Genomic DNA, 24,490 nt, shown 5'->3' on the forward strand with positions numbered 1-24,490 from the left:
GGGTTCCTGAGCCAGCCCGGCCCTTGCGCCGTGCCCCTCCCCCGCACGAGCTCCAGGTCGACGCGTCTCCCGCCCGCGACGTTTTTGTCGTCGCGATGCGCAGCTGCGCGTCCGCTGCGCTGCGCTGCCTCAACTTCTCCTCTCGCTTGCCGTTTCGCGCAGCCTTCTCGCTGAAGCATTCCCGCCTCGGGTCGGCTGCAAGCAATTCGGATTCCATTGCCCGAGCTGCCTGTCGCGTTTGGAGCAAGTATTCCCGCTGCTCGTCTTTAAAGCAGCAGCGCCCGCCGTCCCTGCTCCTCATCCCCCGCAAGCATGGCACCCTTCGACAAGACCAAGGCGTACGCGGAGAAGGAGGAGGTTTTCTTCGACGACGGTCGCGAGGTCGAACTCCTGCACTTTGTCTATGGCAGACCCGACATTGACGACATCCGCGGCTCTCCGGCGCGCGTTCTGGCCGCCATTGATGAGTTCGCACGCACCAGGTACCTCATGAATGTCGGCGAGGACAAGGGCAGGATAGTCACCGACTTGATTGCTGAGGTCAAGCCCAAGATTATGGTAAGTCGCCGCAAAAGAAGCCGCTGCTGCAAGTCTGACAGACCAACAGGTAGAGCTAGGAGGCTACGTCGGCTACTCCTGCATCCTCTTCGGCGATGCTGTGCGCAAAGCCGGCGGAAAGCGCTACTTCAGCCTTGAGCGGAATCCTGAGTTCGCTGCCGTTATCGCGTCTCTGGTGGACCTTGCGGGCCTGAGCGACGTTGTCAAGGTGATTGTTGGATCGAGTGATGCCTCAATAAAGAGGCTGCTTGCGGCGGGAGAGCTGCAGCACATCGACCTGATGTTCCTCGACCACTACAAGCCGGCGTATACGACTGACTTGAAGCTGTGCGAAGAGCTCAAGTTAATCACGCCCGGCTCCATCCTCGCGGCCGACAACGTCGTCACACCAGGCAATCCGCCGTACCTTGAGTATGTTCGGAGCAGCGTGGAGCAGAAGAGGTCAGCCGCGACTTCCAATGGCACGACGGGCGCGGATGGCGTCGACAAGCGCTTTGCAGAAAGGACGTCCAAACAGTATCTCGCGCGAGAAGGGGAGGCCAAACTTGACACGGCCCGCAAGGGCAACCCGAACCTGGTCTATGAGAGCAAGCTGGTAGACAGCTTTGAACCCACTGGTGAAAAGGTAGGCTCGCGATCCGTACAAGCTTTTGGGGAGCCTCACTAACATTCACCCTAGGATGGTGTGGAGATCACGCGATGCGTCGGAGAGCAGAGTTAGACTAGGAGCATCGCCGGGCTATCGGGGCGTGGACGAGGCATGCATTGTAACGGATACCTAAAGGCTAACCTGAACAAATCGGACAGACTTTGCAGGAAGACCAGCTGAGAGCAGCACGCATCACATGACTTCGCGTTTGCCCCGCTTTCCTTTTTAGGAAATCACGGCCTACCCCGCTGGCATCCGCCTCGTGGTCGTGTATGAGGTCCGTTACAATAGTATTGCAACGGAGTTGAAGCATCCATTCGGATATGAATGCACTATACAAGTGTGAACAAATGCGTGCGGACAAGAGGTCCGACTCCCCGGTTTTATTACAATGCTGAGTGAACCGGCCTCGTACCACCGCAGTAATCAATTAGGTATCACGATGTCAGTCCGTCTTAGTAAGACTGGAGTGCAGCGCCCAAAACAGCGTATCCATGACGTAGTGAACACTGCATTCGCGACCCTTTCACGTCACACAAGCACTCCAGCTAGGCCTTTCTCTCACCGTCCGATTGCCGCGCCAATTCGCTGAACACCACCTTTTTCGCTGCTTTTCGATCGTTCCCTCGCAGTCGGGGCAGCATCACCATGCCCTCTCTGCTCTACAACCACTTACCGAAAAACCTCCTTCTCATTCTTCTGAGCTTCATTTTCCTTCCGCTCGACACTTTCCTCCTCTTTTCCGCCTGCGCCCTACGGCCCTTTCTCCGAACGTCCCGCCGCGAGAATGCCGCGAACGTCCACAAGGACACCATCATCAACGGCAATGGCAGCGGCGGGCAAACCATCCTCATAACCGGCGTCTCCATGACCAAGGCCCTCGTCCTCGCCCGCCTCCTGCACGCCCACAACCCCTCGCACCGCATCATCGGCGCCGACTTCCACCCGCTGGCGTGCGGGCGGATGTCGCGCTCGCTCTCGTGCTTCTATGTCTTGTCGCCGCCCACAACCTCGGGCGATGCGGACCCATACATAGCGTCGCTGCTTCGCATCGTCAAGGCGGAACGTTGTGCGCTGTGGATTAGCTGCTCGGGCGTCGCGTCCGCGCTCGAGGACGGCATTGCGGCCGAGGTGGTGGCCAAGCGCACGCGCTGCCGTGTCGTCCAATTCGGTGTTGCCGACGTTCGCGACCTGCACGATAAGAACGCCTTCATGGAGCGCACGCGGCGGCTGGGCCTACGTGTGCCGGAAACACGCAAGGTGGAGAGTGCCGACGCGATGGTGGCGGCACTACGGCGATGCGTGGGCCTATCCGACTGGCGAGGTGAGAAGGAGGGAAGAAGCAGCAGGAAGTTCATCGCGAAAAGCGTTGGCATGGATGATAAGAGCCGCGGCGACCTGACGCTGCTGCCTCGTTCGACAGAGCGCGAGACGCGCGAGCACGTCGCCCGGCTGGGCGTCAGCAGCGAGCGGCCGTGGATCGTGCAGGAGTTCGTCAGAGGCCGCGAATTCTGCACGCATGCCCTCGTGGTGCGCGGCTGCGTGCGTGCATTCCTGGCGTGTCCGTCAGCGGAGTTACTAATGCACTACCGCGCCCTCTCGGCAGATGCGCCGTTGTCGCGCGCTATGCTAGCCTTCACGGAAAGGCAGGCTGAGTCTGGTGGCGAGGACTTCACTGGCCACTTGAGCTTCGACTTCCTCGTCAAGCATGATGACATCGAGAAAACGGACCCGGAGAGCATCAACTTGTACCCAATCGAGTGCAACCCACGTGCTCATACGGCAGACGTGCTGCTCAACGGCTCCATGGAACTCGCTGGCGAGTACCTTGCCGTCCTGCAGAACGGCCAGCCGCCAAGGAGGGATATCGTGACGCCAAAGCAGCCCTCCAAGTACTATTGGATCGGACACGATTTAGTGCAGCTACTCTTGCTGCCAGTCCTTCTGATGCTGACCGGCCAGGCTACCGTTCGCGACACTGCCCAGTCCGTTCGAGATTTCCTTGTACATCTTCTGTTCTGGAAAGACGGCACTTTCGAGCTGTGGGATCCGTTGCCATGGTGGTGGCTTTACCATGTGTACTGGCCCATGCAGTTCGTTAACAGCATTCGAACCGGAAGGAAGTGGAGCCGGATGAACGTCAGCACCACCAAGATGTTTGACTGCGATTGAAAAAAAAAAAAAAAGGCATGAGGGAGGGGTTCATGGCATGATCTGGCTGCATTAGAACTTTCTGGACAGAAGAAAGTCATCACATTGCCCAATTCGCCCCAACAGCTGTACATATAGAATTAAGAGACTTGCCAAAGAACAGCGCTTTTCTCTTTCCGCGGCTTCACGCACCAAAACGCCAGATTCCAAACATGCCGTGAATGACCTTCTCTGCTTGCTTGCTCTCAATTCCCGACAACTTCATCCATCTCCCTGAGTGTAAAGTCGAGCAGGTAGCTTTCATCAACAAGCTCATCCATGCGCTTATAGTGCCTGTCCGTGTAGGCTCCTAGAGCATCCATCACTTCCTTCACACTGCTCTTCGACTGGACACCACCTATTACCTTCAGCGACGACAGTCTCGCTGCCGGGTACGACCGCATGAGCGCCCAGAGGATCTTCTGTGCAACCGATGCCGTCCTTGCGTTGGTGTTCCAGTCTCTGATCCGCAGAAGGAGCGTTAGAATCTGCTCGTCCGCCAGGCTTCCCAATACCTCGTCAACCTCCGCGTTTCCTGTCAAGCTGCCTTTTTCTTGTTCCTCGGCTTCCACGACGCCCTTGAACAGGTTGAGCAAGCGGCCAGGTTGGTTGAGCTGAATCGCCAAAGTGATTGCCTCACGCCAGTTTCCTGCATGCATGTAGTTCTGCAGCCGCTGATCCTGCTCCACGCGCTCTGCCTCGCCCTTGGCAGCGGCTTCCATGGAGGCTTCGGTCGTGTCCTCCCAGAAGGTAATGACACTGTCACCGCCACCTGACACGAGCGTCTTGGTCGAGGGATTGACGATCAAGGCCCACACTCTGTCAGTGTGATTGTCCAACGTGCACGACACCTCACCTGTGCTGACATCCCAGACCTTGACCAAACCATCACCAGCGGCAGATGCGACTTCCGCACCGCGCTTGTCGCGGGAGTCGCCGGTCTGAACGTGAGGGAGCCATGCCAACTTCAGGATGCTGTTGGTGTGGCCTTCGAGCGTCAGCAGACAGCTGTAATCTGTGAGGCTCCAGATTTTGACCGTCTTGTCGCCGGACCCCGTCGCGATGAGACCGCGATTACCGCTACCATTGATTTGTGGCGTGTCTTTTGGCGCAAACTTCACGGTCCACACACCGCGGCGATGTCCTCGCAACACGCCGACCGTCTCCCCAGTCTCCACAGACCAGATTTTGACAGTCCTGTCCTGCGAGGCAGTGGCAAATAGTGTCGCGTTATGGTTGATGTCGATTGCGTTGATATCCTTGTCGTGAGCCTTGCGGGTCCACGTCGCGCGCGAAGCTTTCTTGACATCTTTCTTAATGCTCGAAGTATCCCATCGCTTGATGGTCTTGTCTTGCGAACCGGTGACGATGAAAGCGGGCGGGTGGTCCAAGGGATCGGCATATGCTGCCGAGCCAACTTGCGGAATCGTCTTGGGTAAAGCAATGGCGCCAAGAGATTCGGCATGGCCGGTGAAGGTGGCGTAACAATCCCAGAAACTGTTTTCCGGGTCCAGTCGCCAAAGGCGAGCTGTGTTGTCTTTCGCTCCAGTAGCCAGCCAATGGCCTGACCAGTCGACGTCCAGGCAAATGATGATGCCCTCGTGCCCTTTGAGAAGACCCTTGTCAGCACCGAAATAATCACCACCAATCTGGTCGTCCGCGGCTGCTTCTTGCGATTTCAGAGAGATGATCCGAACGTCCTCGACATTCGTTGCCAGGGCCAAGAACGAACGGTCAGAGCCAACATAAGCCAGGTCGATGACTTCGTCGTGGGTACCGGATATCCGTCTGAGTATCGGCAGCGGCGAGACAGCTCCGGTGTCGCCAATTTCTGCCAAAGGTGCCTTGGAATGAAGGACAAGGGTCTGGTCCGCGTGGACAGTCAGGAGGTATGGGAGGCCTTCGTGGTGAATGATGTCGACAATGCCCTCGGTTTCAGTGCCCGGCTCTTGCTCCTCGGTAACTTCTCCTCCAGAAAGTGCCCATAACCGAAGCTTCCCGTTCGTGCCGCCAGTGTAGATGAAACCACCATTCTGCACGAAACCGACGCTTTCGACCTCCTCGAGAACGGGGAGCGTGCTTCTGACCTTCCAAGTCCGAGCGTCCCAGACCATTACCGTCTTATCCCTACTCCCGGACACTAGAGCGTTCTCATCTGCAGAAAAATCGAGGCTTCGCACGACAGAAACATGAGAGTCCAGAGCAGCGATGCTCTTGCGCTTGTGTAAATCCCAGATGCGCACCTTTCCGTCCTCTCCACCTGATGCTAGCCTGTACGTAATGGTCGAGTCGCCCGTCTCATCGGCGGCCTTGGACTCTCTCTTTTTCTTGCCAGCCTTTTCTGCTTCGGCGCTTGGAACCTGCGCCTCGAAAAAGCGCAGCGAAGCGATGAGGCCGCTATGGCCATGGAAGTTATGGGTCGTGTACCCGCCCCGGATGTCCCACACCTTGACCGTTCCGTCGGCGCCTCCAGTCGCGAGGAGAGTGCCAGTGCGGTCGGCAGTGGACACGACGACTGGCGAGGAGTGCGGCTTGAGAGTCCGGGTGAGTTCGGCGTCGATGAGGGCGTCGGCGGAGTCGGAGGGCTTCAAGGCGTATATGCGCATGGAAAGCGAGCGCGAGCAGACTATGAGATGGGAGCCGGAGGGAGTCAAACATAGCGAAGTGAGAGCTTCTCCGTCCTGTTCTGCACGTCAATGTCAGATACAGAGGATATGTCGTGCCAGCGGACTCCAGGACTTACGCCTTCTATGCGGCCGAGCTCAGTGCCGGTCGCGAGATCGGTCAAAAGTGCATCCTCGCCCAGACATGTCGCCAGGATGCGGCCGTTGCGGCTCAGAGCAACACTACCGCCCACATAGATGGGCTGGATGGTCCGGCTGACCTCGAAGGTCGTCTTCACGGCGGCCCTCTGCGCCATGGCTTGGTGGAAGGGGAGTGTGTCGGGGGGTGATGGAGGCGGATCGACGTCGCAACTTTTTCGAAAGCGTGGTTATCGATAAGAGCGGCACTAGCCCGTAACAGGAAACCTGCGGCCGCTCGCTCGCATGCGTCCAGTGCTGACCGGCCGCCATCACGACATGCGCTCTGCCAGCGCTCGTCCCTTCACGCTCCCCTTCACGGCCTTGACCGTAGATCAGAATGGGCAGAGATGTGTTCCTGACCAGGCTCGTTCTCGTGAGTACTGCCATCAAGTGCGCTCCCTGACCCTCACCTGACGCAGCCTCACAAAGGGCCGGTCGTCACATGAGTCTCCAGAGCAGCTCCCCCCCAATCGAAGCACGTCCGCTCCCCAGGATCAGACACCTCAATATGACGAGCGCGGCCATCCGGTGAACCCAAGGGCCCGCGCCTTGGGCAGAGCCCTAAGAGATGCTCAGAACGACATTCTTGCCGCAGTAGGCGTGGTTGAGCGCAAGCGCGTCCACATTGCCGGATTCCCGCTGCCCCCGCCCAAGGATCCCTCTGTCATGAAGCAGGTTGAAGCCGAGGATCTCAGCGGCACCCTCGTCGCCATCTTCGGCACTTTGACGCGTTATGCAGGCACCTGGTGGGTGGGCGCGTTGCAAGACCGCGTGCTTGTACGTAGCGCCCCTGGAGAATCCCGGACTTGGCTTCTAACTTGCACTAGACCTATGACTATCCCCTCGAGCTTTCGTTCTGGGAACTGGTCGGAGCCCAGCTGAGGTCCGAAGGGTCGGCCGCCTTCTTGTTTGCTGGACTCCCTGCCCAGCTTATTTCCATGATCATGAACGACGGGGATCTGTGGGCCTCCTTCATCGTTTCGCTCGTCGACGATGCCGTATTTCGGTCAAACCTCTCGCGGAAAAGCCGAGTGGCTATCCTCCGACGGAAACCTTGGATCCGAAAGCTGTGAGTTCTCCTCACATCGCCGAGCATTGAGCCTAATGCCTCGCAATACAGCATAGCCATATCCATCGAGGTTGCCTTTGCACCCATCGTCCTTCATGCTGCCTACCAGAGGCTCTTCCTGGCTCCGCCATCGCAACTGTTGCCACGCTTGCAAACCTTCAACCCGTTCTCTGCATCGTCGCCTCTTCAGGCCGTTGCAGTCCCAGAGCATCTCCGCCTCGGAGGTGTGACGGGCTGGCTGAGCGCTCTCTCAGCCTCGCCGGTGGTTTTGGTCATCGCCTGGAGGCGCTCGATGGCCAGTATCCAGCGTTTCATGTATGAGCCGTTGGAAAAAGGCATACTCACCCCTGACAATCCAGACCAATACACCGCCGACGAGGCCACAGAGAGACGCAGGTTCCTTGAAAAGGACGCCAAAGATAGCCAGCAAACCAATCACACCTGGTCGAACTGGTTCTTCACCTGCCTCAACTGGAGCTGGCGCATAGACGCTGCATCGGGAGCTACCGGAAATGTCATCGATAGAACTCCGCGGAGAAACCACGGTAATGGGCAAAATGCTGACACCCGTACTTCTGCTGATATCCGCGAGACGCGCGGTGAGCATACTCCAGCCGAGGCAGACGGACAGCCACGGACCCCCGCGACACCTTCCGGCCATACTCGGCACACGTCCTCAACATCACCACATTCTCTAAGCGAATCGAATCGACACCATGATGATGAGAGAGACGCAACAGTGAGGATTGCCTCCCGTGACGAAGGTTCAGGAGTAGTAAGCCTGGAGATCGCTCTACCCGAAGAGCTCCAAAATGGCGTCACAAGTACTCGCCGGAACCAGCAAACCGAGACTGGGAGCAACGAGCATCATCAGAGGCGGCCGCCTAGCTCGGCGCGCAGCCGTAAACGAACCCACCGTGTGACGCAGCTCGCAGAAGAGCCGGCAGAGATGCTGGGATCATGGGTCAACTTGACATTTTCTGATTGGGTTCTCTTGCCTCTGAAGGCAGTGGGCCTCCGCATGATTGCGGTTTCATGCTTACAGTCGCTGCATCCTCGGGGGGATCAGGCCCGGCTTCCCTTGTTTGCAAACGGAATCCTCTCACCCTCGTGGCCTGCGTTTACGAGAACAGATCTCGCTCCAGGCCCAGGACTAGCAAAGCTTGGCATATTCGTAGGAAGAGTAGGGCTGTGCTGCGCTCTTCAAATCCTTCTTGGCCTTGGATTATCGGGAATCGAATGCATAGCTGTCACTGTGCTTGGAAAGAAGTATTTCGGTTGGGGTCAGGCTCGATAAAGGCCGATGCACGACGAGACTGGAATGACAGCTCCAAGCGTAGAGCAATCATCATGCTATCGTCGCACGCCGTCCAGCACAAATCCCCGGAAACAAAACGTTGTGGCCTTGCACACGCGCACAAAGCGTTACCTCTACCGAGGGGCATGACTACCTCAGAAATTTCCGTTACGAGAAGCAACGACCGTGGGCAGTAGAAGCTATTGTCCGGACGTGGATGTGGAGTTACACATTCACGTCCGGACGATAGCTTCGGCTATCCATGGCATGGGCGAAAAAACAAGTTCACGGTACCTTTCGTAGCCTCTGACGATCTGCACCGACGGGCTAGAATAGGCGAGTTTGCGAGAAGGATCCCTGTCGACGTTGCGCTGTGGCTGCTCACGTTCCAGACTCAGATCTTGCCAAGACCCCTGTCGGGATGTGCGATGACGTACGGCGGATCAGACGGGATCGCTCAAGAGGGTCCATTTCCCCCGCTCCAAAGTTTACCGGGCTCCCACTTCGCAGAGTATTTCCCACACGGCTTGGACATATTGTTACGTACCCCCATCATGTCGACACTCGAGGACTTGAAGAAGCAGAACGAGGCTTTACAAGGTAAGGGGATGATCCTGGGCTCTGGCGAAATATCGCATGCACAACCACTACCCTGTGCCCCTACTCTGTCATTCCACCATTGGGAAATTGCCTGTTTTTCAGACTGACCAATATCGACCAGCCGGGGTTGCAAACATCCAAAAAATCGCCGGTACAGGAACAAAAGCAGCGGGCGCCCCAGCAGCCAAAGCAAGTGCCGCATCTACGGCAAAGCCGAAAACTCCCGCTGTGGCCAAGAAAGCTATCCCTTCTACCGCTACCAAATCCCCGCCTTCAGCTGCAACAAATAAAGCCACGTCCTCGACAGGAACAGAAAAAAAGACAGTGGCCGCCGGTGTTGCAAAAACTGCCACACCTCAAAAGGGAGCGTCGGGAAAGACTACCGCACCAGCAAAGGCCTCTTCGCACGCCCCTATTAGCCCCAATAAGTCTACATCCGTTGCAACTCAGAAAACACCGGCAATTGGATCATCCACCAACATGGTGAAGCCTCGTACACCCATAGGTACGAAGAAAGCCGTGCCAGCATCAACGACCATACCGAAGACCGCTGCACCTGCGGTCACACCGAAGATTACACCGATCAGCACAACAACTTCCAAGACCACAGCTCCAGCCGTGAAACCTTTAACAACAGCAACAACAGCTAACCCCGCTTCTGCCGGCACAACCTCCACGAAAAGCCCCGCCGCCGTAAAGAAAGTCACGATCGCTCCAGAATCCTTACCACCCTCCCAACGCAACAAGAAGGCCCCCCGTAAGCTTGATACGCGCGGCAGCAACCCGGTAACAGCAACCACGGGCGCCGCCACGTCTGCCCTCAATGCCGGCGTCAACACAGCCACATCGGCCCTGACCGGCACGACCTCGACTGCTGTAGGTGCTACAAACGCCCTCACCTCCGGTGTAACCGGCGGCGTCTCCAAGACGGCGGATCGCCTCCCCCCAGGCGTTGGCCAGCCCGTCTCACACATTTCGTCGGGGGCGGGCAAGACGCTGACGGGCACGACGAGCGGCGTGCGTGACGCGGCCAACAGCACAGTCAAGGGCGTTGGCTCTGCCGTCACGGGCACCACGTCTGCCCTGGGCCAGGGCGACATCGGCGGCGCCGTTGGTGGGCTCACTGGCGGTGTGGGCAGCACCGTTGGCGGCGCTGGTAAAGGGCTTGGCGATGCGCTTGAGGGCGCAACGGGCGGTGTCGGGCACACGCTCGGCGGTCCCGTTGGCGGCGTCGTCGGTGGCGTCGGCAAGGGCCTCGGCGATGCGGTCGGCGGCATCACCGGCGGCCTTGGGGACGGCGTGACGAGGCTGGGGAAAGGCGATATTGTAGGTGGGTTAGGTAGCACCGTTGGTGGCGTTGGCAAAGGCTTGGGTGGGTTGGCCGGGGGAGTGCTGGGCGGTGTAGGCGTAGGAAGGAAGGAAGAGTAGGCAGATAGGGTCTGGAGTCAGTAGCGCATGCCTCTGCTGATGAAGGTGTTCATGTATTCTGCACGTTTCAACAAGTAATCCTCGAATAGCAACAAACTAATCATTTGAGTGGATATGTACAAGCAAGGAAATTTGAACACGCAGCCAGGCACAAATGTCACACGTGCACACACGCACAGCGTTCGAACAGATTACTGGGTCTCATCGCTCACACAGCGCGGTATTGCAACCAACGGCTAGCGTGTATTTATTTTTCGCTCATGCCATGGGTAGTTGAAGCTATTGTCCGGACGTGAATGTATAATTGTTAATTCTACATTTGCATCCAGATGATAGCCTCAACTACCCATATATGTTCTCTTTTTTTTGTTTGAAAAAAAAAAAGGACTGAGACATACAACATATTCTAGACCCTGATCGACTACCGTACCCCTCTATAGACAGTATCCTCCGCGAGCCTGATATACTACCCCGACGACAATTAGAAAGATATCACAAGGCAGCAGTCAGTAATAGCAAGCGTGGCCACGGCAAGGGGTATCCATGATTTTGAATTCCCAGCACCAGATCACCCCCGTTTACGCTCATTTCGCACAGCGCCTATAATACAATAGCAAAGGGTTGTATGATATCATCTGTGACTAAGAGCAAAGGAAAGTGCAAAAAGAAAAGAAATTCCACCTTATCGCCCATGGGAGAAAAAAGAAATTCCAAAAAGAGCCTCACCGGAGGGTGGGAGAAGTGCAAAAAAAAAACCAATATCAAATAGTTTATCATCTTCGTCTGTATGACGTTCCATGCATCGTTGACGCATTTCAAGAATCATAACCCCGCCACTAATATCTTGTTGAACCGAATTCCGTTCCGTTGTCATGCTTAGTCATCCATTGGCTTATCGACGAGCTCGACGCCCACGGGCCTGGCCTGAGCATCCTCGATTGGAGCTGAGGTGGCGTCAACGTCACGCAGGCTGCCCATACTGTCGCGCTTGCCGGTGCCGATCAGACTTTGTCTTGCCAGGCTGCCGGACTTTCTGGGGAATCGGGAGGCAGCGGCACTGGAGCGCCCGAGAGAGTTTCTCTTTTCGACCGTAGTCGCACTGGTGGGCGTAGAGGAACCGTCGGACGTGATGCTGTCCCGATTGGAAGCGGAGATGGTGGTGGATGCGATGCTGTCCCTGTTCGAACCTGTACTGGCAACCGAGGCGGCAGTACCGTTCGTCGCGATGGGCTTTGGGGGGGAGTCATTGAGAATGGGCGAGCTCTCAGCACTCCCGGGGACCTCAAGGGAATCGCGTGCCTTTCCTCCAGTTCCACGACGCTCTGTAGGACTGGTGTTGCTGGTAGCGATCGGAAAGCGAGTCTCCGGTCCTCCTGTGCTACGATCCCGTCGATGTACACGTGGCGTTGGCGCGGGACTCGACGCGCGGCTGCGCGAGGCAATGGCCCGCGCGCGCTCCTCCATGTGGATGCGCCGGTTGCTCTCGTCGGTGCTGATTGCCCGCGGCCGGGCAGAGGTGGAGTTGCTGTGTGCGAGGGCCGAAGCGCGCTTCAGCTCGCCGAAGATGGGATCCTTGTGGGCGAACAGGTCACGGATCAGGCGGTAAGAATAACGCTCATTCATCGTGAGCGAGTTCTCCTGGCGCGGCCTCAAAATGCAAGGGGACAACGTGGTTGCCAGGGTGGCGACATAAGTTTCGTCCGCGGAAGTGAGCTCAATTAGGCGGACGAAGTGAGTGGTAATCGCATCGAGCGTGGCAATGTTCGCAAGGCGAAGCTGACCGAGGGTCGACTGGATGACCGAAAGACGCGCATCTTCGCTCGTTGAGGGAGCAGTCGTGCTGTAGATGGTCTTGACAATTTCGTAAACGTGAGATGAGACGAGCGAATCTGCCGCTCGTCAGCGCTTTGGTTACATAACCCTCAAGACTTGGGGTTGACTTACCAGGAAGCTCCAGGAGGTACAATTTCAAAACACTAGCGACGATGGGTATCTCATACTGCTCGAGAATTTCGTGGGAAAAGGGTTTGCCGGTGTTGATCTCGGCCCGGAGCTTGTGGGTTGCCGCCAAAGGCACGTCCACCAGCCAGATTCCACGGCGTGCTTCATCACCTTCGAGATCGGGGTAGTCTGCCCAAGTTAGAATCTCAGCAAAAGAAGGAAAGAACGGGCAAAGTGCTTACGGTTGTCGAGGAAGGTCAGAATCGAGGTAACAATAATCGGCACCCGCTTGCGGTCCGAGCGGGCCCTGGCTTCGAGATCAACGCCAAAGGTTTGCTCATCAACATTATTGTAGTAGTTTTCGTAAGTCACGACTTTGGGGACGAAGTGGCCGGTGCGGTAGTTCTCCAGGAGATACCTCAGGTCGCCCAGAGGCTGGACAGTCTCCTGGAAGAGCATCATCTTGTCGATCGTGCTCTGCAAAGTTGGCATGACGTTGCTGATGGCGCCCGAGAAGTCCAGGATCACGGCCTTGATGGCCTTCAGGCGGTCCAACTCGCAACGCTCCATGAACTTCAAGTGGTCTACCATCGACTCTTCCAAGTTGCACCGCAGGAAATCCAGCTTCTTCACGGCAGCCTTGTACCGCTCGTCTGCCTCGCGGGCCTCGCGGCGCAGCTTCTCGGCCGGAGTCTCGCCCGGGCGGGCAGTGTTCATGGGATTCCAGCCGGACAGGAACTCGCCAACAGCGCTGGATGGCGAGTCGGCGGTGTTGCTGTCCGAGGACATGACGGACGACACTCTCTCAAGCGGCTTCTTCTTCTCGGGAATCCCGGTGATTTGGAAGACCTTGGGCCGGAACTGGTAGTTCATCTTGGAGCTATTTGCGAAGGTGCTGCCCACGTTGCCCAGCAGCCTGAGGAAGCCGTGCGAGCACAGATCCTGGCCGATCCTCTCGGCGTAGCTCACGCTCGTTGCGCCCATGTGCTTCTGGATGTAGTCGGTGATGTCGGCGCCGGAAGCGACATTCTGGTAGGTGCCGATGATGGGGAGCTTGTACTCGCCCAGCTTGATGTTCTCAAGCATGTGGGAGAGGATCTTCTTCATCTGTTCGGGGTGGTAGGTCTCGTCGCCGATTTCGATGGGCTCATCCTCGACATCCTCAGGCTCGGAAATCTTCACGGTAGGGGTGTTCTTGGGGCTCTGCGCCTCGGTTCTGGGGTCTTGGAAAGCGAGCTTGTCCTCTTCCTCCAGATCCTCGACCAGGCGGCACTTGTTGTAGTACTGGCTGCGGAATTTCCGGACGGCCTCGGCCTGCTTGTCGTGCACCTTGATCCGGGCCTGCAGGTCGTCCTGCGAGTTCTGCACGCGCGCAGCGTGCGCCTCGCACCAGCGGCCGAACGGCTGGACGACGAGCTCGCGAATGTTGGACGCGATCTTCTTGTGGCTCTGCGAAGCCTGCTCCATCTCGGTGCGGACGCCTTCGTAGGCCTGTGGGTGGGGCGGGTTAGCGGCGCCGGCGCGGTTGGGCAGCAGAGCGCATCGCGGACTCACCTTGCGCACACTGGCGCCATCGTCGCGGCCAAACCCGCCAGACAGGCGGTCGGTGGCAGGCGCGATCTCAGAGAGCTTCGTGGCGTAGGCCTCTTCGGCCTCGGCGCGCAGACGGGCTATTGTGAGGACCTGCTCGTTTTCCTGGACGCCTTGCTGAAGCTTCCCGAACAGCACGCCCAGGCCTTGCGGGATTGTCAGCACTCGCAGGGGCAGCGGCGGCGGGGGAGCGCACCTCCAGCGTAGTCGCCGGACCAGAAGGAATTTGCGAAACCAGAGGACATGTTGCTGCGCTGGCCGGCCCGCGAATCAGCTAGCTAGGGAGAGAACGAGGGTCGCGGGCGGGCGGTGGAGCGGCGGCGAGGAGAGAGGAAGCGAGAGTAGTTGAAGAGTCAAAACGTTCGTCGTTGGGTGCATTTAGTTTAGGGGGAAGGATGTCGTGTTGCGGAGTTCAAGGGTGTTGGCGAGCGCTGCAATTGAACGGCGGTTACGAGGGCGACACTTCCGCCTTCTCGCGTGCACGCGCCTAGTCCTGCCCAAGTTCCTGAAACACACGAGATCGGTGTCCGCTCCCAGCAGGCAAGAGTATTTCTACAACAAAAGTCGGTACGTAGCTTCAACTTTCGTCCTTATCCACCCTCTACTACATTCATGTCGCTTCAACTGCCCGTATTCCGTTGCGATTCAGAAGCCCGTTGGCAACCAGCACTAAGCGAACTACTACGTACTCAGCCCCCCCAGCTTGGACCTGTTCGGACGTGCTTTTCATCTAAATATACACTTTATCGTCGCTCGCCGTTGCTCTCCTGCGTGCGCGCCGATCGCACCTAAATCTCTTCCGCCCAGAGAGCCCTATCCGCCCGGCCCACTGCTCACCACCGTCGCGATGTCTGCTGCCCAGCTGAGCACGCCGCGCCAGCTGACCTACTGGAAGCGCTGCCTCAAGACGTACTTGCCCCACCTGTACACGTCCAATGACTGCAACCGCATGACCCTGGCCTTCTTCATCGTCGCCGCCCTCGACCTGCTGGGCGCCGTGCGCGAATCCTGCACCGAGCAGGAGCGGCAGGACTACATCGCCTGGGTCTACCGCAACCAGCACCCTGACGGTGGCTTCCGCGCAGCGCCCGCCATGGACCTGGCCGGCGCGCGCTCCGCAGACAACGGCCACTGGGACCCCGCCAACCTGCCCGCCACCTACTTTGCGCTGCAGACGCTGCTGGTGCTGGGCGACGACCTGCAGCGCGTGAAGCGGCGGGAGTGCCTGCAGTGGCTGCCCCGGCTACAGCGGCCCGACGACGGCAGCTTCGGCGAGACGCTGGGCGAAGGCGGCCGCATCGAGGGCGGCCACGACACGCGCTTCATCTACTGCGCCGCCGGCGTGCGCTGGATCCTGCGCGGCTGCGTCGACGGCGACGTCGACGGCGTGCGAGACATTGATGTCGACGCCGTTGTGCGGTGCATCCGCGCGTCGGAAGTATGTGCTGTTGCTTAGCCGCACCATCATCCATTAGCTACTGACTGCCTCCAGACATACGATGGAGGCATATCCGAAGCCGCCTACCACGAAGCCCACGGTTCGCCCATTCTCTGATTGCGATTGCCCCGTTTCTTCTTCTGATCTTTTGCAGCCGGCTTCACCTACTGTGCCATCGGTGCGCTAGCTATGCTCGGTCGGCTCCCGAGTAATGCAGGCAGCCCTGTTTCGGCCCATCCCTTGGCTGACCCTGAGCTCACCACGCGGTGGCTTGTGGCACGGCAAACGCTCGCGCTAGACGAGGAAGACGAGGAGCCTGACGTAGCCAAGACGCCGGCCGGTGTCAAGCTGCACGGCCTGCCGAGCCAAACCACGGCCGCAGGCGACCCTGACTTCCTGCAGTGGGCAGGTTTCAACGGCCGCTGCAACAAGATCGCCGACACCTGCTACGCCTGGTGGGTGTGCGCATCTCTATCGGTTCGTAACCTGCCTGGCATAATGACTCATGTTCTGATCCTCCCTTTTCATAGATGCTTGGTAAGGTCCACCTCGTCTCGCAATCCACTGCCCGCCGCTACCTGCTGGAGAAGACGCAGCACCTGGTCGGCGGTTTTGGTAAGGTGCCCGGCGACCCTCCGGACATCTACCACTCGTACCTGGGTCTGGCCGCCCTGTCGTTGCTCGGCGAGCCTGCCATCAAGCCCATCCGCGCGTCCGCGTGCTTGAGTGAGCACGCCTGCCAGTTCCTAGAATCGCTGCCGTGGCGTAAACAGATCACTGGGTAAAGATGCACCGCTGAGCATACGTGAAGCGCAGGAAAAGAAGCTTAGACTCTCGGCCCACCAGAGCCATTGTGCGACCAGCCTGCTCCTCTCGTCTACGAGAGGGCAAAGTAGAAGTAGTATTGATGTGCTCTTACGGTTCCTACCCGCATGAGTCGCTGGAAATATCTTTGAAAAATAGATTCTTCCGCGCCTGAACTTTTCTTGCTGTACCGGGCTGCCATTACTCCTCCTCCCCCTCTCCGTGTTCTTCCATCTCGCCAACGTTCCTTTTAACCTCGAAAACGACGGCTGCGTTCTTACCGGGGTATTTTCTCCATCTGCCCAACTTAAGCTCCTTCGCGACGGCCGCGACAACACAGATGCCGTCCTTGCCCCTGTCACCCCTCTCGAAAACCGACAGATCGTTCACCACGCCCCTGATGTTCCCCACCCCGGGCTGCAGATCGTCGGCTGCGCCATTGGTCATGACGGCATCGCCGTCGACATCCGCGCCGTCCTGCTGCCGCTGCCGATCACGGCCAACGGTCCCCAACGCCTCAATCCTGCGCCCTTCCTTGTTGATCTTCCACGCCCTGACCCAGCCGTCCCAGCTGCCGCTGAGAATGACATCGGTGTACGGGATGGTGGTTAGCGCCGTGATCCACCGGGGCTGCGGAGGCGGGATCCAGGCGTCGTCGTCGATCTCGGCGTCGGCGTAGACCTCGGCAGGGCGCATGGGCGGGTCCACGCCATGGGCCAGCGGGACGGTGAAGACGGGCTTCTTCTTGTGGATTGACCACAGCGAAATGGCCCCGTTGTCGCTGCCCGTGACGAACGTCTCCTCGTCGACGAGCGCAACGCGGTCGATGCTGCCCTCGACGAAGCCGCCGCTCTTTGCGCTGTTGCTGTTTCCGTCCGAGCGGTTGGTCTTGGTCACGCTCGACCCGCCGCCGCGGAAGACGAGCTGTGACTCCTCGACCACCTTCCATAATCTTGCCGTACGGTCCCGCGCGCCCACGCTCACACACCGCTCCTGCGCAAGTGCGGCGATATCTATCACCGAGTCCTGATGTCCGAAAAGCGTCTCGACGTAAGCGAGCTCGTCCAAGCTCCACGTCTTGATTGTCCTATCGGCGCTTGCGCTGAACAGCTGGTTCTTGCCGCGCCGGAAGGCGAGAGAAATAACCGCATCCCGATGTTGCGTGAAGACCTTCAGAGGGGTGAGATCCTCGGCCCGCCAGACGATCAGTTTCTTGTCCGCTCCGCCAGTCGCGACGAACTTGCCGTCTGGAGAGACGGCTACGCATAGTATGGGTCCGGTGTGATGTTGGTAGGTTGGGTCCTTTGCGTAGTTTTTGCTGCCCTTGGTCCAAACAACCTGGGAAGGCGTGGTTCGAGGAGTCAGGTTGGAAGGGTGTTGGATGGAGGGATCTAGCGGAGAAGGTATCGACCACTTGATGAGGCACATGTCCTTGGTGGCCGTGTATGCGTAGGGGGGGTGTGTTGCGATTGCTGTAGTGGCATGGTTGTCTCTACGGAAGAAAGCATGGGTCGCGGAGGGGAAATCGACGCTCGACGCTATGCGCCGGTAAACGCGGCCTTTGCTCTCGGCGACATCCTCTTTCAACCGTTCCGCGATCAGGTCCTTGTCGATTTCGGCCGCATCAAACCCGGCCTCGTCGACTTCTTCGCGGATGTTCTCCAGGTAGCGCTCGGCAAGACGCAGACGGCGTTCTGCGGCGGTTTCGTCGTCGGCGTCTGAGGAGTGGTCACTCTCATGGTCTTCGTTGTCGCGCGGCCGGCTCTCTTGGTTGTCATCGGAATCGCTACTAGAGATGGAGTCCTCGCGGTGCTTGCGATTGCGTTTTTCTGGGGCTTGGGCGGAGGTCTGCGAGCGCTTTCTTTTCCGCTGCGACGCCGGGGTCGTAAAGAAGGACGACATTTTGCCGAACGGAGCAGCGCAATTGGTAGGGGTGGCGTAGACAAGCAGGCAGGCGGCGGGTACTTGAGGGTGAGAAATAAATTCGAGAATTCGCGCCAAGACTTTGCCCGTCGGCGAGTCCCAAGCTCCGACGTGACAAGGCCCGGCGAAGCTCCGCGCGCGGCCAGGCAGCTGGAGCTCTCGTCAACACCACAGCTCCAGCCATCGCCAACCCACCTGCTGCTGCATCCGCTCTCCCCCCGCCCTTCTTCTCCTTGCACTTCAACCCGCCTCCTACCACGATCATCCGTCACAACCGTCGAACCTTGAACAACCACACTCCACCGCCGCCAACATGTGCGTGCCAATCGCCCCATCGCCGCCGCTGCACCACGCTAACTCGTCTGCAGGGAGGTCTTGCTCGGCATCACTGGCAAGGACTTCACCATCATCGCCGCCTCAAAGGCCGCCATGCGCGGCGCCAGCATCCTCAAGGCTACCGACGACAAGACCAGACCGCTAAACAAGCACACGTTGTTGGCCTTCTCCGGCGAGGCGGGAGACACCGGTGCGTTTCCGTCCTAGCGAGACTGGCGCAGCTCTACTTCATACTGACCGCGACTTCCTTCGACGCCTGCAGTCCAGTTCGCAGAGTACATCCAAGCCAACATCCAGCTGTATTCGATGCGTAACGACACCGACCTTGGCCCGTCGGCCGTCGCGAGCTTCGTCCGGGGCGAGCTTGCACGAGCCCTGCGCTCGCGGAGACCCTACACCGTCAACCTACTACTCGGCGGCCTAGATCCCATCAGCGACAAGCCGAGCCTCTATTGGATCGATTATCTTGCCGCTCTGGCGCCCGTTCCGTACGCTGCGCACGGCTATGCTCAGTACGCCATTTCTCTTCCTTCCATTCTTCGAACACTACCACGCTATGAAATCTTGCAAAAATCTGCGAATCACTGACATTTGGGATGCACACAGGTATTACTGCCTTTCCATCCTCGACAAGCACCACCACCCGGACATTTCCCTAGACCAGGGCATGAAGATCTTACGTATGTGCTCGGACGAGCTGAAGAGGAGGCTGCCCATTGATTTCAAGGGCCTGGTTGTCAAGGTCATCACCAAGGAAGGCATCAAGGAGGAGGAATTCAACGACGAGGCGCCCGTCTTCCCTGCGTAAAGTGGCTGCTTTCCTCTCATGTAGACGGCAGGTGCTGGTTTCAATTGCAGCTGCAAACTACGGCGGTGATTGACGAATATGAAGATGCTTGCTAGGAAAGGGGCATTGATCGGCGTTTCATGACATGTGTATAACCATCCGGTTTAGTGAGTCCATAGTCGGAACCAGAGTCTCACAAATCTATTAAGGAGATGTCCTGGAATTCAAGAAAAGAAATGCCCCTTCCATGAAGGATTTGCTGTCATGATACGTGCTGCGGATGAGGAATTGGTTGAAGCGCGCCCGAATCTGCCCAACTTGGGCCGAAGCAATCATCAGGACATAAACGTTGAATTAGTAGTTTTACATCCACGCCCGGATGACAGTTTCTACCGCCCAGCTATTCACACCTACGATGCTATAGTTGAATCGCTCGGATGTGATCTTACCACAAGGCCCATCCGAAAGGAAGAGCAGATACTCGGTGAGCTCGACAAGCTAATATAACACCGAAACCATACCACGCTTGCATTATGCTGCACCACATCTACAACACTTCACATTTACACCATACTACACACACTATTTGCCTTTAGCAAAAAAAAAAAAAAAGCCTATGCGTCCCTTCAAGGACTAATAAGAGAGAACAGTAGTTTAGCGGGTTGGACCAGGTTCGCAAATGGTTAATAATTCGACAAGTAGTATAATTCTGATACATTGCTTATTGTTTCCTCGTATGGGCGATTACCGTGCATTTCGTTTGGACAACACCCTAATCTTTCTCCACCATCGTTCTCTATCCCCTCCGCCTCTTCTTCGCTTGTCTTGCCATGGTGCACTGTTGGTCGTTCTAGCAAGACATCAGTCCAGAGCCCACCAGCCTAAAGCGCATACTACCCCTCAAATTTGTCGGTTAACGAGTTGGCTAGACGTGACCTTCAAAGGAAGTTCATAAGCGGCTAGAATGTGCAAGCAAAAGAGAAAGAAAAAAGGGAAGAACACACTAACCGGAAAGTACGTCAGCATACTCCCTTTATCAAGCCAATCAGCACAAAACTACCCACCATAGAACTTAAGTTACCAAGTGCTTGATGCATCATGTTGATTTGTGCAAACTCCGAAAGAGAGGAAAACAGAGAAGCTTTTGTGTTCCACTCCCATCTTGAGAAGACAAAGATGGAGAGAGAGAAAAAGAAGAAGGTACCGAAATTCCCGAAAATCAATGCTTTCTCAGAACAGAAGTGTTGGTAAGAACCGGCGGGGGTGGGGGAAGATATACACACATGTCGGAAGCCAATGCAGAAGAGATAAACCGTAATACATAGATACACTTTTCATTAGCAATTTGCCCACTTGGAGACAGCGAAGAACAATTTCAAACGGGGATGTAACGCCACGAAAAGGAAGTAAAACATCGAAAAGCGGCCCCCTATAATACCATGTGTTTGTATATTATACAGATTCTTATTGTTGCTGTACATCTGAAGGTAGTGCCAACATTTGGGGTGGACAGGGCGATGGAGATAATGGTTACATCCAACCAAGAAAAAGAAATGGTTGAAGACCCCAAAGGCAAAGATCAAATCAGACTTGCTACAGAATGAAAATGGTCAATAGGAAGATTCACAAAGAAAGATATCGCAACAAGACACATCTACGTCACTTGTTTGGTCTTCCAAGCTCCCAAGCGGCGTTTTGGCCGAGTTGATTTCAAAATCGATCACCTTGATATCCCATGAATGGATCGAACCCATCATCTGCCACAAAGTTCAACCCGTCGAAACCCTGACTTACCCTACGCAACTCTTCGGTCCATGTGTCTCTTCGGTCCGTCCCGTCCTCGTCTTCCCAGCCGTTGTGACTGGTACTGGTATGTACTGGTCCCAGCAACGGGGCCGGTTGATGTGGAAAAGGCGCGAAGAGGTACCGCATCATCCTCTGTTGGTGGGTCGCGGTTGTGCTGGAATTGACTGTCGACATTATCGCCGCTGCTGGGGCGCCCGTGGTGGAGAGCGGCTGCTGGTTGCTGCTGAACGTGTCTTTGATCGGGCTTTGAGTGGAATTCTCGCAGTCGTGGAAGTGCGGCGCAGCAAGGCGTTGACGTTTCGGCAGGATATGTGATCCGGCAGGTGGACTGGGGAAGCGCGCCTCGCGTTTCTCCGGACGAGACGAGGGCAGGGTGGATATCGGGGTGCGACCGCGATCGACGAGGTTAGCGCCACCTTGTGTGTTTAAGTCCGCATCCGATGGGTTGTTTGTTTCGATGGATGTGCTTTCAGAGAGGGCTGGTAGTATGCTTTGGTCGCGGTAGAGTGCATGCTCAACTTCCAACGGGAGGACGATTTTCCATTTTTGGACGAGACTGCGGATGATGTCGAGGCTGCTGGTTGCCCATTGGTTGTGCTTGACCAGGTCCTGGAAGCTATTGCATGCAGCGGCCAGATGGCTTGTTGCAGATATCGAAGGCAACTTGATGATGTGGATGGTGCATGCGGTCAGCAGGCAGTGAAGTTGGAAGGTGAAAATACCATCCAGGCCGAACAGCTGTCGGTGTTTTTCGAAGAGGTACGAGATTGTATTGGCCGACTGTCGACACACTTCCCGTGGAGAAACATTGGATTCGGTGAATCTGGCCTTCAGAAACGGTCGGAAGAGGAGGAGGATCGCAGCATGGTAGTACATCCTGGACATGGTGTTAACTACTCTCGAACGTCAAGCGGCGCTGCGTGAACAAGAAAGTGGTGAAGGTCATCCCGTCGCACTGATCGGCTGCCTGATGTGTCGAGAGGCAAGAGCTTATTTGCATAATCCTAGGGCGGTTCGAGACCGCCCTCCAACATAGCCGATCGATGCATCGTCGCACGGGATGGTAGTCCTACACTTGAAGGGCATTTCGTACTCTTGCAAGCGATGATACGCCAGCCGCCCCTGGCAATGTTTTGCCGCGGTTCGTGCCATGGCTGCGTCCGGGAGTATTGATGTAGAGTGGGTGCTTAGGCGCTTCCAAGACTTACTGCAAGCTTATGACATGTGGCGGCGCATTTTCCACAGACTGTACTGTGGCAGGCAGCTTGGCAAACCATTGGATGTATTTGTTGTATTCCTCTAACAATAAGCTTCCGCTTATCGTTCTCGAAGGAGCGAAGAACATTTGAAGAGTGGAGTTGACTATTTTGGAAAGGCTGATAACCTGGCGAAAGGTAGTTGACCCTAGACTCTTCCTCGGCTGGTTCACTTGACCATGTGCGATCCACTCAGCTTCGTCTTTAGCAGGGTCCACCGGCGGAATATCTACTGTGATGGCGTTGTTTGGTATCAAGGGTATTCGTCCAAGCGTGAAACTGGTGACTCTGGTTGCATCGTCAGTAGCTGGCGCATTCGGCGGCTTGAGCGCCCCAAGACCCAACTGCCGGGATCGAAAGCAGGACAATGCCGGATAAACAAACGCCAGTAGCCATGACGTCGAGAGAGAGCAGAAGAGACAGAGCGAGCGTATAGTAGACATACTGATCTGTGATGAAGCAACCCCAGAAGACATGGGCGCAGGCATTGTTCTCGATGACCTCGGCACTCTGCAGATCCTTTGGGGCTATTTCGCTACGCAAATGAAGGTTCAGATCAAGAGCCATCCGAGAGCTGCGGCCGCTGTACTGCCACTGCGAGCTGAGGCGGGTGAAATTGCCCTCGATGTGGCATAGAATTGATAGGGCAGCAGTCGTTGTCAGCGTTGACGCCTGTTCTTCGTTCAACAGCCTGACTGCCTCCTCATAAAAGTCCAGACCGGCCGTGCCAGGATCATCCTGGTCACGCCGGGCCCGTCGACTGCTGGAGAAGAGACATCCTGCGGCACACAATGCATTAACAAGCAGCTCCGAGCAATAATTGGTCCGCCCGGAGGCCATATCCGCTCTGAACGGCTGCTCCGGGAAGTTCTGGAAGAACTGGTGCTGCCAGGAGAAGTAAAGGGAAAGCAGGTGCTCTATCCAGTCATGGTCTTGGGTCACGGCAGTCCAGCGATTTACCGGCGAATTCAGCGCGTCTAGAGGTCTCCGCCCGTCTTGCGGGCCGCTGGGGCCGGCCCCCTTGACGAGCCCGAACTGCTCTCGGCCAGAAAACTCGGCCTCCATCCCCGGGGTGCTCTCAGGCTCGCAGGAAAGAGCCTGGACAAGGGTATCGGAGCCGACAGACGCCAGGATGGAGGCGGGCTCGTGGCCAGCGCGGAGGCGGCGCACAATCTCACTGAGCTCCGGAGGCTGGGCAGACGCAATGGCGCGCACGAGGCCCTGGTATTGTTCGAGCTGCGGCGGAGAGCGCAGGGCCGTCGGGACGTTCGTATCTAGGAAACACACCGAGCCTCAGCAGATGTTCCAAGCCAGTCCGCGCTCAAGGTGGTACAGGCGTCGTGCTCACAACCACTTCTGCTGCCGTCCTGCGGAGATGACACCGCCCGGGCCTTTGAGAGCAAGCGACCGGCATGAACGTCACGCGCAATGGTGTGGAGATCGTTGCCCATACGTAATGCTCGCATCACTTCTGCGACGTCGCTCTCGCTGGCGCGCTGCAGCGTCAGCAGCAACGACTCCAGCTCGCTCTTCTCGCGCTCGAGGTGCTCGACGTTTTCGCGGAGATACGTCAGCCGGCGCTGCTCATCGGTCATGTCATACTGGCACTGGCCGTCGCGGCCGCGGCATTGCGAGCAGGCGGGCCGCTTGCCGTCGCACTGGCGGGGGCGCAGCCATCAGCTCACAGCAGAGGAGGCAGGGGGGCGCGCGGGGGAGCCAACCTTGGTTTTCCGTCTCCGGCAGGGCAGGCAGGCGACTATGGTGATGCGGCCTCTCTTCGCGTACGTCGGCTTGCTGGGCGGCGGCGGCGGCGGAGGCGGCGGCGGCGGAGGCGGCGGCGGCGGAGGAGGGTCAGGAGGCGACAGACGGAAGGGCTGCTGGCTGCCTCGGTGCGGCGGTGGAAAGGGGAGGATTGGTCTGCTCATGGCGGCGCAATGACATTGAAAAAGCGTCGTGGCGGAGCGCGCCCTCGCGGATGCACGCTGTGGTCGCGAAGGCAAGAAGCAGAGGCGAG

General features: G+C 57.4%; 10 protein-coding genes across 10 annotated transcripts; 6 read left to right on the forward strand and 4 right to left on the reverse strand.

Moving 5' to 3' along the window:
• Window positions 1-312: 312 nt before the first annotated feature.
• Window positions 313-1,279, forward strand: LTHEOB_12015 (Catechol o-methyltransferase; the record flags this gene model as incomplete). Its single annotated transcript, XM_035508836.1, has 3 exons — window positions 313-558; window positions 608-1,183; window positions 1,238-1,279. The coding sequence occupies 3 exons, from the start codon at window positions 313-315 to the stop codon at window positions 1,277-1,279; spliced, it is 864 nt and encodes a 287-aa protein (XP_035365428.1).
• A 576-nt stretch (window positions 1,280-1,855) lies between these two features.
• LTHEOB_12016 (O-methyltransferase) lies at window positions 1,856-3,379 on the forward strand (the record flags this gene model as incomplete). Its single annotated transcript, XM_035508837.1, has 1 exon — window positions 1,856-3,379. One exon carries the CDS (start codon window positions 1,856-1,858, stop codon window positions 3,377-3,379), a length of 1,524 nt encoding a protein of 507 aa, XP_035365429.1.
• Window positions 3,380-3,603: 224 nt separating this feature from the next.
• On the reverse strand, window positions 3,604-6,317 carry LTHEOB_12017 (Small nucleolar ribonucleoprotein complex subunit; the record flags this gene model as incomplete). Its single annotated transcript, XM_035508838.1, has 2 exons — window positions 3,604-6,078; window positions 6,141-6,317. The coding sequence occupies 2 exons, from the start codon at window positions 6,315-6,317 to the stop codon at window positions 3,604-3,606; spliced, it is 2,652 nt and encodes an 883-aa protein (XP_035365430.1).
• A 221-nt stretch (window positions 6,318-6,538) lies between these two features.
• On the forward strand, window positions 6,539-7,873 carry LTHEOB_12018 (uncharacterized protein; the record flags this gene model as incomplete). Its single annotated transcript, XM_035508839.1, has 6 exons — window positions 6,539-6,574; window positions 6,631-6,978; window positions 7,029-7,270; window positions 7,322-7,569; window positions 7,630-7,815; window positions 7,863-7,873. 6 exons carry the CDS (start codon window positions 6,539-6,541, stop codon window positions 7,871-7,873), a joined length of 1,071 nt encoding a protein of 356 aa, XP_035365431.1.
• Window positions 7,874-9,647: 1,774 nt separating this feature from the next.
• LTHEOB_12019 (Extracellular membrane cfem domain protein) lies at window positions 9,648-10,595 on the forward strand (the record flags this gene model as incomplete). Its single annotated transcript, XM_035508840.1, has 2 exons — window positions 9,648-9,672; window positions 9,814-10,595. 2 exons carry the CDS (start codon window positions 9,648-9,650, stop codon window positions 10,593-10,595), a joined length of 807 nt encoding a protein of 268 aa, XP_035365432.1.
• An 876-nt stretch (window positions 10,596-11,471) lies between these two features.
• LTHEOB_12020 (fes cip4 domain protein) lies at window positions 11,472-14,371 on the reverse strand (the record flags this gene model as incomplete). Its single annotated transcript, XM_035508842.1, has 5 exons — window positions 11,472-12,484; window positions 12,540-12,725; window positions 12,779-14,027; window positions 14,091-14,272; window positions 14,323-14,371. The coding sequence occupies 5 exons, from the start codon at window positions 14,369-14,371 to the stop codon at window positions 11,472-11,474; spliced, it is 2,679 nt and encodes an 892-aa protein (XP_035365433.1).
• Window positions 14,372-14,973: 602 nt separating this feature from the next.
• Window positions 14,974-16,349, forward strand: LTHEOB_12021 (Geranylgeranyl transferase type I beta subunit; the record flags this gene model as incomplete). Its single annotated transcript, XM_035508843.1, has 4 exons — window positions 14,974-15,564; window positions 15,619-15,664; window positions 15,719-16,041; window positions 16,095-16,349. 4 exons carry the CDS (start codon window positions 14,974-14,976, stop codon window positions 16,347-16,349), a joined length of 1,215 nt encoding a protein of 404 aa, XP_035365434.1.
• Window positions 16,350-16,569: 220 nt separating this feature from the next.
• On the reverse strand, window positions 16,570-18,270 carry LTHEOB_12022 (WD repeat containing protein; the record flags this gene model as incomplete). Its single annotated transcript, XM_035508844.1, has 1 exon — window positions 16,570-18,270. The coding sequence occupies one exon, from the start codon at window positions 18,268-18,270 to the stop codon at window positions 16,570-16,572; it is 1,701 nt and encodes a 566-aa protein (XP_035365435.1).
• A 450-nt stretch (window positions 18,271-18,720) lies between these two features.
• Window positions 18,721-19,435, forward strand: LTHEOB_12023 (Proteasome subunit alpha/beta; the record flags this gene model as incomplete). The annotated part of the gene is made up of 3 exons (XM_035508845.1): window positions 18,721-18,817; window positions 18,890-19,139; window positions 19,234-19,435. The coding sequence occupies 3 exons, from the start codon at window positions 18,721-18,723 to the stop codon at window positions 19,433-19,435; spliced, it is 549 nt and encodes a 182-aa protein (XP_035365436.1).
• Window positions 19,436-21,124: 1,689 nt separating this feature from the next.
• Window positions 21,125-24,401, reverse strand: LTHEOB_12024 (uncharacterized protein; the record flags this gene model as incomplete). Its single annotated transcript, XM_035508846.1, has 6 exons — window positions 21,125-21,275; window positions 21,342-22,097; window positions 22,429-22,764; window positions 22,922-23,750; window positions 23,930-24,134; window positions 24,198-24,401. 6 exons carry the CDS (start codon window positions 24,399-24,401, stop codon window positions 21,125-21,127), a joined length of 2,481 nt encoding a protein of 826 aa, XP_035365437.1.
• Between the last annotated feature and the right edge of the window lie 89 nt (window positions 24,402-24,490).

Source organism: Lasiodiplodia theobromae (genome assembly GCF_012971845.1).
Source record: "Lasiodiplodia theobromae strain AM2As chromosome Unknown scaffold_56, whole genome shotgun sequence".
Lineage (NCBI taxonomy): Eukaryota > Fungi > Ascomycota > Dothideomycetes > Botryosphaeriales > Botryosphaeriaceae > Lasiodiplodia > Lasiodiplodia theobromae.